This window comes from Engraulis encrasicolus, chromosome 5 (genome assembly GCF_034702125.1).
Source record: "Engraulis encrasicolus isolate BLACKSEA-1 chromosome 5, IST_EnEncr_1.0, whole genome shotgun sequence".
In the NCBI taxonomy this organism is placed as follows: Eukaryota; Metazoa; Chordata; class Actinopteri; order Clupeiformes; family Engraulidae; genus Engraulis; species Engraulis encrasicolus.
This window is the reverse complement of record NC_085861.1, coordinates 15,977,098-15,990,916: the sequence shown is the minus strand read 5'-3', so window position 1 is coordinate 15,990,916 and position 13,819 is coordinate 15,977,098. Positions and strand designations below refer to the sequence as shown.

Genomic DNA, 13,819 nt, shown 5'->3' with positions numbered 1-13,819 from the left:
AAAAGTATACCAACGTTCAAGTGTCATTGCGCTGAGTGAAATGCGCCTATCGGTATTCAAGCTCTTGGATGGAGAAAGTGGGAGAGTGACGAGGGAAACAAAGAAGCACGCAAATATAACTTATACGTTTTTACAAGCGTGACAACTTTTTTGGCCACGATTTCACGATATATTGACTTATTGAATATTGTGACAGCCCTACGTGTGTAGTTTGTGAGAGACAGGGGGCGACAAACGGACTTAATCCTAGTTCCAAAGAAACCACACACAGCACTACCCCCAGCCCCTTCCGAACACCAGTACCCTAAGCCCCTTCCGAACACGGACCCCCTTAAGCACCCCTGCTTCTGATGTCTGCCTGCCTGTAGCACGACCCCCCCCCCCCATTTCCTGTCTGTAACTAACCACACACAAGTGTACACACACACACACAAGCACATATACACACACCCTCAGACACACTCAGCGCCCCCCCCGCCCCCCAGCTCCATACACACAGAAAAGATCTCAAAGTCCATTGAGCTTATTCAGAGGCAAAAGAGTCGTATAGGAGACTGAAAAAAAGAAAGAACAAGAAGACACAGACTGAAGCTGAAAAAGGACAAATAGAGGAACAGAATCGTCAAAAAAAAGACGAGAGGGAAAAAAGAAACAAAGTCACTCCACCGCACATGTCTTAACTAACTTCAGAAGGATCTCACACCTACACTTCTTCTCCCCCCACCTCTCTCTCTCCCACTCATCTCCTGTTCCTCCTCTCCTCTTCCGTTCTTGCACCTCTCAACCTCTTCCTCCTTGTCTGCTAAACGCTAGCACACTCACCAGAGCACGCAACACACCCCCTCACTGCCCACACACACCAACATGGCAAAGCAACTCAAGGCTAGGTCATAGACACAGTCATCCTAAGGACTCTTGAATGTCTGGCTTTGTTGTTGTGCGTTTGTCATTGTGCACAGTCATACTCCACATCGGTGGCATTCACAGGCACTGGAAAAAGTCCCAAACAAACACACAGGAAACCAGTGGGACAGATCAGCTGAGGACACTTCGGTAGTAGGGCTGTCACAGTAGTACAGTGGTTCCCAAACTGGAGGTCGGAACCCCTAGGGGGGTCGCGAACGTACTGAAGGAGTGTCGTGGACAAAAGGGACTTGTATTATTCACTTGTGTATAGTAAATAGATGTATTTGCTGTCCTGTGGATTTCTAGCAATATTAACGAACAAACTATTCATGGAAAATCTTTTAAAAATAAATCTTGTGAAAATATTCTGAAGTCCAAAAGGGGACCACAGCTGTATTCAATAAGCCAATATAAGCTTATCACACAAAAAGTTTTCACAAGCATGATCTTTTTTGGACACGATAAGTTATATTTGTGTGCTTCTTTGTTTTCCTCATCACGCTTTCTTTCTCTACCCAAGAGACTGAATACAGATCTCAGCGCAATGACGCTTAAACTTTGGTATACTTTTTGATTTTCAGTGTGCACCTTATCTTTCTTTCTAATTGTCTGCCTTATTTTTCCATCTAACCATCTATCCATTTTCAATCTATCTATTTATTAGGGCTGTAACAATATTGTATCGAAATCGTGATACACAGTCACGATACTGTATCGCAATACAAGGAGGCAGTATCGTGATGCGCCCTTTTACGGTTTAGATACTCATCAGTCCAGAAAACAACCACATGATATGAAGTGATGGTGCTTCCAAGCACCATCATTATTATATAGAAACTTTTTAAAGTTATTAGAAGCCTCTTGTAACAAATTCTACCTATAAACTTAGTTTTTAGTCAGAATGTTTATAGTGTTGGCAAATGTGAAATAGTGAGGTGTATCTAACCGTAGGTCATGAATACAATACAATCATGATTTGAGTGTATCGTTACAGCCCTACTATTTACCTACCACCACCTGCCGCAACGCTTTCAAAATTACAACGGGAGTAAATTCAACGGGTGTAAATTTTTATCCCATTGTCATTATATTATCTGAAAATGACCACGAGAACGACAATAATACTACCATTTATTGCAATAATTTCTGGGCCAATTTATTGTCCAGCAAAATTTGTTATCGTAACAGCTCTACTCAGTAGATCTCTTTAGAGTCAATGCTGTTTAGGAATTACACTTCACTGGTTTTCCACTACCGTAGTGGGAATGGGATATATTTAGAAGCTTGTGGTTAGCAGAGGGTTGTCACTTTGGCACCATTTTTTTTTCTTGCCCGTCCAAACCCCCTTTGACAGCCAAGAAAAGAGCAAGCGCTTGAACTGTTTTTAAATTCAAGAACTTCTTGAAGATCTTTGGAATGTCGATGATTCTGAAGAGTTGTGGTTCATCCGAGGTGGCTGAACAGGCTCTGCTCTTAGCGCCTGTCGTCAAGCTGCCACAAACCCAATTAAACTGCAGAAAATGACATTTTCAGGCAGCTTAGATTTTTTTTTTTTAAATGCTCCTTTCATTTGGCTTAGTTACGACAGCACGTCAAACTGGACAGCCTAGAGTAGACAGCCTGACTGTGCCTCAACTTCAGTGGCATTTGTCTACTGCAGGAGTGGGTAACCTTTTTCATTCAAAGGGCCCCCTCAAATTCCTCTTATGGCCGTAAAAGTCCTCCAAGGGCCGTACTATGAACATAAACCAGGATTTCCCCCTGCACTCTAGGCCTATATTGATGGCAGCCACACAGACCCCACCTTCTCTAGGTCCCCTGAGTATCACTGAATTGTATTGCAAATATAAATTCTAAGATACCTTTACAAAATATTTCATATTTCATGTGAAGCTACATAACATTAAAATTACATTGGGGGGCTGGATAAAACGGCCTCAAGGGCCGTAAACGTCTCTGGACACATAGGCTCCCCATCACTGGTCTACAAGAACAACAGTAAATGGGGGGGTCAGAGTAACACCCCACCCCCCCCCATACACGCACACACACAACACACAACACACAACACACAACACACAACACACAACACACAACACACACACACACACACACACACACACACACACACACACACACACACACACCCCTTGCATCAAAAGCTGGCTGGCCTCAATGGCTTGTGGAGGAACAGCACAGCAAGGCAAGGCATGGCATGGCACGGCAAAGTGCTCGCACCATGGCAACCTGCTACAATATTCCGTCTGCACATGGGTGGTAGACGGGCTTGACTGAAGTTTGGGGAGGGACAGTGGGGTAGGTTGGGGTGTGGGTGTTTAAGTGAATGTAGAGAAGTGTGATGTAGACAGCAAATCACCCACCCCCCCCACGCCAACCCCTCCCCGCCCCAACCCCTCCCTCTCCTCTCTCTCCTTATGTCTATAGTGTCCAACAAAGGCTGTGCGGTGGAGGGATCAGAAGTCACTGGGAGCCACTGGGAGACAGAGAAAAGGAGGCAGCGAGGAGACACACACAGAGGAAGTTCAGAGCAGGGGTAGTGGGGGGAGGGGGGTAATGGGTGCTGCCTTGAGGGGTGCATGCAGTCCATTGCGTGTGAAAAAAAAAGAGAGAGAGAGAGACACAGAGGGGAAAAAAAAAACAAAGCAATGAAAAGCAAGAGACAAAAAAACAAAAGACTGGAAAAGAGCGGGAAAGAGAACACATGAGGTGGGGAGAAACAGGCGACAATGCCAAAGCTGAGGGTGTCTGTAGCCCACATGGTCACCCTATAATAACACACACCGCAAACCGCCAGGTTGGTGGGGACAATAATGAACCCATGCTCTCCCCCATCCTCCTCCATGATTGAGGTACCCTGAGCATGGCACTGTCCCGCCGCACTGCTCCCTTTCGGGCGCCATGCCCCTGCCCTTGCACGGGTGAGACATAAATGCAAGTTCGTTGTGTGCAGTTTGCACTTGTTTGCTGTGGAATGCTGCGTCACAACGACAATGGGAGTTGGAGTTTCCCAGTTGGGCTTTCATTTCACTTCCACGCACGCGCACAACTGTACTTACTGTACTACATAGTTCTGTACTTGAAACAGTCATCAATCAATCACTGGTCTACTCAACATGTGACTAAAACCCAGATAAAAATGACTTGCATGAACTGTCTGGTCCAGATATAGGCTGTTTACTGACAGTCATTTTTATTTCTGTTCACAGCCCACCACCAAAAACCAAAAGCACCTCGCCCACTTAGGGGATCCCAGAGGGCCCAGCGTGCAGCACATCTACACTGGGGATGTCCCTAGGAAAGCTGCCTGCACTCATGCCCGAGTTGGCTCAGACCTGGGGTATCTCTAAGACATGTTGTGTGGGTGTGTGCAGGGAAGCCATCGGGGGTGGGCAAAGAGGTCAATTGCCTCGGGCCCAGGGAGAGAGGGGGCCAGAATAGTAGCCTGATCATCATCGACTTTCACATCTCTTTGAGAATTGATCTGATATAAGTACAGCTCCCTGCGTTACAAAAAAAGCTCCAGCTGGAATTTCATGTACATTTTTATTTTTTTGCATAAATTGCTTGTACAGATGCTTCTATATTGGATGTGGGACTATTGGGCGTCTTACAGGAAACACCAAACAGTTCTCATTTCACACTTGACACATGAGCAGCTCACACAAACAATTACATTTACAGTTAAATAAAGTTGTTACTTTTGGGTCATTCCATGTCAATTCACATGATTCCCTAGAATCTCCCCAGGTGACCCTCTCCGATTTACCCGATATCTCACATACAACTCTTCATCACCCTTTTCACAAATTCAGTTTTTAAGGCTTAATATAGCCAAAAATAATCAAGGCATGCTATTCGTAAGTACATCATCTGGTAGACAGGGTCATATTGAGGAGCCATGGTGATTTTTAGGCCTGTATCTTTAGGCCTGTATCTAAAACCAGGTGTCAAAGTCTGCTTGTACATTTTGTATGCAATTCACAGGCTTGAAAGGTGGACATGGCACCCCAACTTTGGAGGGCTTCATCTCCGCAACCTTTAGACGTAGAGTGCAAATACTTGGTATTCTTTCAAATGACTTCAAAAGGTACCAGTATGTGAGATATCGGGTAAATCGGAAATGGTCACATGGGGAAGGCGTGTGAATTGACATGGAATGACCATTTTTTTAAATGCCTTCTTGGCCCTGCCATGGCCAAACGTTAGGACACAGGATTACTACGCCGGCGACGCAGGCTCGATTCCGGCCCAGGTCATTTGCCGATCCTTCCCAGTCTCTCTCTGCCACTCATTTCCTGTCTCTCCTCCACTGTCCTGTCAAAAATAAAGGCCAAAAAGTCCTAAAAAAATGCTTTCTTCCCTTTCTTTCACGCTCACTGACAAGCAGTAGTACAGGTACAAACAGGCCCGTTTTGCCTTATCACTGCGGATGCTGCTGCCTGTGCATTACAGCATGGGGAAAAATGGCAAAAATGTCATATCACGATTTAAAACTTGATTTTGGCCTTCTAGTGCTACAAACCTTTCTGAAAAGATTTTAATGAATAAACTTATGCAGCATGTGCAAAAATTGTAAACAAACTAAAATGTAAACACACTCTGATAATACTCACTGTGCATTGAAAGTGCACAGTGCAAAGCATATAGAGCATTGAATACTGAAATATAAGCTTAATAAATTCAGTAAAAAAATAAATAAAAAAAAATAAAAAAGTGTGAACAACAAATTAGTAAACATCACTCTGATAAAGTAAACATCCTCACTCCAAGGCCATTTACACGACTTCTCCGCTTTGGCGGATTGTTGATGACAATCTTCAACTCGTTCCTATTCTTCATGTTTTAAGGTTGTCAGATTGCACACCCCTACAGCATGAGAACATACCAGCTGAGCTATGAAGCAGAAGGAGATACCGTGGGTAGGATCAAGAGCCCTGGGGCCTAAGCTTACATACTATAACGCTGGTTCAGGAGTAAGCCAGGTTACGTTAAGGCACAAATCACCTAATAGAAGAGCACTCGCTCTTCTATTAGATTATTTACCTCTTAACTTAACCTGGTTTACTCCTGAACCAGCTTTGTAGTATAGGTCCCTGGCCACACCAACAGCCGTGAAGACAGGACAAGACTATGATTTCAAATCAAAACGCCACCTTTCAGTAGTTACAGTGCTTAAAATGAACACCAGCCAACCGTCATGCTGGTGAAATTTCAGTTTGGCTGGTAGAAAAGACCAACTTAGTAGCCACATTGACCCATTATTGAGTGTGTGTTTGGCTAGTAAGATTAACATCTATTAGCCATATTGGGCTGGTGATGAAAAAAGTTAATTTAGAGCCCTGGGTGGCTGGCTGGGTGTTAGTGAAGAGACATCAGTTGTGCATGTCCTGGAGAGTTAGATGGGAGAAGATATGGGGTAAAAAAGAAGGAGACAAATTGCCTTGCTCCCTTGTGATTCGGAAGCACACACACACTGCACATAGGCACACACACACACTCGAACATGTGCGCGCGCACACACACACACACTGCACATAAGCACATAGGCACAAACACGCGCACACACACACACAGAGACACAGAGAGACACACACACGTGTGCACAGTGCACAGCGCACGCACGCACGCACGCACGCACACACACACACACACACAAGCATATTTGCATATTCTCACGCCCAGGCTTCATTAATTCTTCAATTACCCTGACTATTGCAGCAGGGGGCCTATGTGGCATGTCAAGAGCATGGTTTGGCGACAAAACCTCACCAAGTCCCCTCTGGGTAAAGAGGGTAGGCCCAACTTTCAATTAAGCTTAGAGGGCCAGTGGTCTTCATCCGCATTCCAAAACACCTTGAGGGAGTTTTGAACTGACGGCATGGTCTTGACTGGAGAGTATTTTTTTCTCAAAATAATCTGAGGGGTAAGCGTATACTAAGAAACTGGCTCAGGAGTAAACCAGGTTCAGTTAAGAGGTAAATAATCCAACAGAAGGTCCTGGAGTCCTCATTTCTGAAGAAAATGAGGACCCCGGGCTCTTCTATTAGATGATTTACCTCTTAACTTAACCTGGTTTACTCCTGAACCAGCTTCTTAGTATAGGCCCCTGAATGCACTTGACTTGGATGGTAGTACCATTATTGACCCATGCTGATTCCCCACCATAATGCCAATGTTGATTTTGTATGAAAAGAGACAATGGAATAACTTAAGGCACAGCAACTAGGGATGGCACAAACCGCACCGAAAACCGAAACCGTACAATTCACACACATACCGAACCGAACCGTGCAATCCGTCGCAAACCGCAATTCATGTACTGCCCAGAAACATATGTAAAACAGAGATTCTAGGAGTATCTTATCCAGTCTCTCTGATTAAAACATTAGCGTATAAGACCAATCAGAGGATGACACAATTAAAATCACATCATTTTCACATTATAAGCCTATACAAACCATATGTAGGATATTTAGTGATAAGTCCGATTCTAATAGCCAATTGAAAGAAGGCATTTGGAACGCTCAGACAGTGCACATCAGCTGACGACAGTTAGCACAAGAGGCAGTTCTCAGACACATGCGGTCAAATTCAAAGGTCAAATTCAACTTGCGCATCATCACTTTATAACTGCAGCTATATAAATATTGTTTAATATTCCCAGTGCACCATTTATCATGAACTAAAAAAGAGAACCGTAGAGAACCGAAAACCGTTACCTTGACACCGTGATATGAACCGAACCGTGAATTTTGTGAACCGTACCACCCCTAACAGCAACCAGCATGCCCAAAACACACAGTGTGGGACTTCATAACATTGCATTGCATTAGGGTCAAAGACGTGCAAAATGGCATTGTCATTCAGTGTAACGGATGCCTTCTGCTGACTGTAACTGTAAAAAACATGACTCTTTTTATTTATTTATTGTTACAGGGAATTCATGAAAGCCTCGGCTGTCATCCATTCACTTGAAACAATTTTAAAATCATGTTTTTTTGCAGTTACAGTCGGCGGAAGGCGTCCCTAACACTGAATGACAAAGACGTCTTTGACCCATTACACTTAGCTGAAACTTTTATCCAAAGCGACTTAGTAATTATTTTTTAAGGCTATTTTTCAGGTTACAATCCCTGGAGCAGTGTGTGGTTAGGTCAATGTGCCTTGCTCAAGGGCACCTCAGCCATGAACGTAGGGAGAGGTTAGGTGGTGGGATTCGAACTGACGACCCCCAGATTGAAAGAACATCTCCCTTACCACTACACCAGGGGCAGGGAAGGGAAGGGCAGGGAAGCCGGCAGCTACTGACGAGGAACAAGACTTTGAAATGAAGTTGACAGTTTTGGCACAGAGGATCAGTTTCAGGTCACAATTACCGACTAGAGGTGCACCGAAAATTCGGCCGCCGAAAGTATTCGGCCGAAAATGCAAAAAAAGACACTTTCGGTTTTCGGCCGAAAGCCAATTGAGCGGCCGAATCGGAGGCCGAATAGAAAATGAATTGAAAATGGGCATTAATTAAACTAATTCAGTAAATCAGTTCTACTCTAACATTTGAAGACATCAAATACACATTTATTTTCTTTCCAAAACATGTCAAAACATTTGGATGTGCATTTCTGCCAAATACAGTAGCCTATTCGAAATTCGATGGCCACTATTGGAATGTTATTCGAAAATCCGAAAAAAAGACGTGCGTTTGCTAACTGAGGGATTTCCACTGTCATCCCTTGAAACGTGTAGCCTAAATTCCGCCGACGTATCATAAAGAGTTCAATACTTATTTACAGTGGCCTTCCATCTACAGCACCAGGGGGGAGCAATAGCTAGAAAATGCTGTCGAGTGTACACCTCTGAACGTCCAGCAGCACGTTCACTGGAAGAGGAGTCTGTGCGTCTGTGACAAGAAATATTTATCATTCCCTTCCCCTCCTTCCATTCTCGTGGCACGGCAAAGTAAACCCCACTGAACAGCTGTTCGCTAGTTGGGCTGCATTAGAACTAGTTAGCAATTGACATTGTTGACAGACAGTATCCCGATTCGCACGGCTACAGGGGGTGGCTTTTACCAAGTTTGTTTTACAAATCTGAAGCAACGCCATATGAAACGAACCCCAAATAGTTGCAGATTATAGTAAGCCAGATACAATCGCCTCAGCTAAGAGTGCTCAGCTAGTTTACTTCGCTTGTTAGCTTATCATTATTAGCGAGATATTGAAATAACCTGCCATTGTTGACACTGACTGACAGCTACAAGTAGCTTACCTTGCAGAAGTTTACGCTGGCCAAATCAGACGCAAATTGATGTGACATTATTCCCGAACAGTTACAGATGACAGTCCATGTTTACAAAACCATCACCAATTGCAGATTTACAGTGTCAGCGATTTATTTATGAATGCCCAATGCCCATTCCCGAAATGCACGAGATGCGTGGCTTCTCCCTGGCTGTGTGTGTGTCGTGTCGGCGGGGGGCGGGACGCTTTCAGACACACTCGCCTTACGAGTTGGAAATTAAAGATGAGCATGGTATCTAGACCTACCAGAGAAGTTAGAATACAGGGGAGCTACTGGGTTAATTTAATGTAACCCTGCAGTACTTTTCATTTGTCACTTAACACTGCCAGGGAGGCCAACACAGATTTTTTTTTTACTGGCTGGATTTTTTTTATTCGACAGGACTATTCTAAATTCGAAAGGAAAACGAATATTTGAACATTCGAATATTCGTGCACATCCATAAATAAACCATTATTTCAGCAATATTCAAAAATAGTGAAAAAACTAACTTTTGATCACTTTTGACTGAACTGTAATATTCGGTTTCGGTTTCGGTATTCGGCCAAGTGATTCATTATTTTTCGGTTTCGGTTTCGGCCACAAATTTTCATTTCGGTGCACCTCTATTACCGACCCAAGGAGATGAGTCAGTATCGCATTGACTGTATACTCATGTTGAGCTGGAGCATTCCTGAGTATGTCAAAGCACTACAGTGCTAGAACTACACCTAAAAGTTGAAACGCCCAGTTTCTCTGCCAAAGACTAGTGTCATCGGTGCACTATTTAGCCCATAGGCCTACCCTTTTGATAGTTTTCTGCCGTTTGTGCCAAACTACAGTAGGGAAGCAGTATTTTGTGTCTTGACTAATGCTACTGCCAACACAGAGCTTCAATAAATCAGCAACAACAGGCAGATTAGCCATTCTCACAGCACATGCTTGCTAATCCTGTGCTACAACAACTGAACTGAATACCAACTACAGTACTACACAACTGAAGACATGAACAGCCAAGTGACCCCAGCAGAGACATATGACATGCACTTTGGGTGGCCCCTGTCGGAGTTTCCTTTAGGACTGGTCAGTGACCCGGCAGGAATCGACCTTTGCCATGGTGTTAGCCATCCAGCCACCTCGGGCAAGAACACACTCTCTAAAAACATTGGTGAGAGGGCACTACTGTACTACTCTGGATTCTAGATAGATAGATAGATAGATAGATAGATAGATAGATAGATAGATAGATAGATAGATAGATAGATAGATAGATAGATAGATAGATAGATAGATAGATAGATAGATAGATAGAATGTAGATTTGTTTTACTTTTCTAGTCACTTTCATTCAACATTCTCAGGTTGTGACTCACACTTCCAACAGTCATTCCCATTTCTTTACAGTACAATTTTCATGAAAGTACAAAGAAGCCTAATTAAGTTCACACTGAGATCTTTACAGAAGACTTGGGAGGGAATGGAATGATACCAACTTTCAAGACTAATTGAAATGATCCTGCGGATATTCACACACACACACACACACACACACACACACACACACACACACACACACACACACACACACACACACAATAAAGCATGCATACACCTGTCCAATTGTGAAGAAATAGACCTAAAAAGGAGAGCCAGTCACGCAATATAACATATAGGGGGAAATATGGCTAGCCAAGAGTCAAAATACTATCGACAGTTTTCGGTCTACAGAATGAAAAAAGTAACTTTACAAATGACGTCGGCCATCATTACCTGTACATCATTAGCCAATGACAGATGTTGAACTGTCAACCCTACATGTTCTCATGGCATTAACTAGTCACTATAGTCAAACCAAGCCAAATGATGCATCCTTTCCTTACCTGTAGTAGTTCCGATTTCCATTCATGGGGTCTCTGTCCGGATCCCTCCCGGCTCACTTAGAAGAACACCCAGTAGACAGACTACTTAGCTCTGGGGACACCGAGGTTCCCCTAGGGAGAAACGGCGGGGTAGCCGCGTGACAAACTCCAACACTTGCCGTTTGACTGGACCAGTCTTGATGTATGGGGGTCCTCTAAACTTTAGGGGAGAGGGAGGGGAAGGGGGGTCTTCCGTGTCCCCGTTCCTACAAGTCACTCTCACGGTACTCCAACCAATCAGACACCTCCGTCACTACCAGGACTGCCTGTTAGCCAGCTAGAAATGTTGGTTACCGAAACGATGGATTTAACAAAGTCACAGTAATGGCAGACAGAATAACACGCGATATCCGAGACATATAGAACTGGTCGCCCGCATGAAAGATTGTTTCCTTGGTAGTATCCGTCCAGAAAACCCTGTTTCAACAGACTTCTTGATACTTGGTTGGCTGGTTAGCTTCGCAGCTAACTGACTTACTAGCTGAATTCTCAACAGAAAAGGCGACGTCTTCTCATCGCTGAAACTCAACTGTCATGTCATTGCAGCTGCTGACATGAAACCACATCGCTTCCATCGACGTCAGTGCTTTTCCCCTGTCCAACTCGGTGACTGCAAGTCGTCCACTGGGCGAATATCTCGCAGCTGTAACCAGCAATTTTCAGCCCGGTTTTCGGTGATCAACTCCGAAGCTGGAACTCTGTGGCTAGCTAAATATGGTGATCTGACGCCGACAGGAACCTGCGAGGCAATCGAGTGTTGATTGGAGGGTTGCCGGAGACGGAGGAGGGCAGATGCTCGAATCGGAAACTACATACGTCGGCGCTCGTTCAATTTCACTGGGCCACTGTGCTCCATCCACAGTTCAATTTAGGTCTGTGGCTCCATCATGTGTAAACTACAGATAGATCTGATAATACATTTTCTAAAGGTAAAAAGGTTTCAAAACAGCCACACATGTGTATTTACATATTTTAATTTAAATTAGTGTTTTTTAATTAACAGTCAAATGCAATCAACACCAGAAAGGGTTAGAAATAAACACAAGAGACAACAGTTAATTAAAAAAACCCAAATGTTTTATTTTCTTTAAAAATAACCCACCCCAACAAAGTCCCATTACTATGACATACACAGCCAAAATAAGTTGCTTGTGTCCTTTCATTCAAATCTACTGGGAAGTGCTATGGCAAGGACTTGTTCAGTGGCTATTTTGTATTGCTTTACATTGTGTGTGGGTGTGAATTGTGTCACCCTCTGATACTGTATCTCTATACTGTCATCCCCTGTATGTAGGGATGCACCGATACCACTTTTTTTGAAAACCGATAGAGCCTACAAGTACGAGTACATTAACGTGTGTACTTGCCGATACCGAGTACCGATACCGATATCCATACCTTTCACCACCAAAATACAATGAAAATAAATGCATGGCCTTGTTTTTTTCCACCTGTGATATTTTTATTGTCCATTTCCATGTAGATTTAAATGTTAGTAAATGTATGAGGTGGCACTTTTTTCCATGCTGCTTTCAAGTCCACAGAACGTGACAAGATTTTTGCATTGTTTTGTGTAATAGCAGTATCGGTGCCTGGTATCGGCAAGTGCTTGACGAGTGTAAGTACGAGTATAATGAGCAGTATCGGGTGCCGATGCATCCCTACCTGTATGCAATGCCTGTAATTCAGGAGAGTGAAATGGAGAGCATCGTCAAAGGGGTGAGTGCGGTACCGTGACCCCCGTCCCGTCCCCAGGGAGATTTGTCCAATTTCCCCCAGCCCCCACTTCCCAAAAAAAGCTATCTAGCTACCTATCTATCCATCTAGCCATCGGGGCCTTGAGTGCTGCATCCACACAGACAAGGCAATACATCGGTCCCACAATGCAGCAAACAGGGCTACGACTCCTTCTCTTGGAAAAAACCTTCATTCTTTGAAATCATAATGCAACCTCTATCGGATAGGCTGCATCAGGACAACTCCCAAGGCCTCATGCCACTGCAAATAAATGCAATTTGACCTTTTTCTTACCCCATCCCCTTCCCCTGCCCTCCCCTCCCCCCCCTTGACTGAATTCTCACCTCGTTCTAATACTTGTGTATTTGATGAATTCTGTCCCCCCCTCCCAGTCTAACGGCAATGCAACCCAAGAAGTTTATCGCATTATTAACTTATAAATACAAATCACCTCAGAGATACAGGATTGGTACAACACTGTACAAAGGCATTTTTGATTACACAATATTCCATTAAACATGAGTCAAAAACAACTGTTGGCTGACTGTCAAAAAACAAAAATATCATTTCAACAAAAAAAAACCCTCGCAATCCCTTTTGACTTCAACGGGCAACCCCTTCATATTCGGACTGACACCTTGGGGTGCTTTGAGGCAGATCGTTCAAAATCAAACAGGGATATCCCCACAGCTCCCCCTTGAGGAAAACATCTGACACTACGCACAACTGGCAAGAGAGAAAAAAACAAGCAAGTCAAAATAAGAAAAATTACAAGTGCAATGGTTTTAACCGTAACAAAAACAACAGAAGTAAAAGAGATTGAAAATAACTAAATTTCAGATGGAGGCAACATACTACAAGCAGAGTTGAGAGCTCCGTTAGCTCTTGTCTACAAGACTTGAGACATGATCTGCTTGGTTTTTTTTCCTTTGAAAAAAAGGGACAAGGTGCACGGGTCAA

The 13,819-nt window shown here is 43.8% G+C and overlaps 1 protein-coding gene across 1 annotated transcript in view; it reads right to left on the bottom strand.

Annotated features, from left to right (window-relative positions):
- ago3a (argonaute RISC catalytic component 3a) overlaps positions 1-12,040 on the bottom strand; it is a 69,540-nt gene extending 57,500 nt beyond the window's left edge. Inside the window, exon 1 of the mRNA XM_063198753.1 lies at positions 11,084-12,040. Coding sequence (XP_063054823.1) covers positions 11,084-11,105 — 22 coding nt within the window. The 5' untranslated portion in view covers positions 11,106-12,040. The remainder of the gene's footprint in view (positions 1-11,083) is intronic.
- Positions 12,041-13,819: the final 1,779 nt, after the last annotated feature.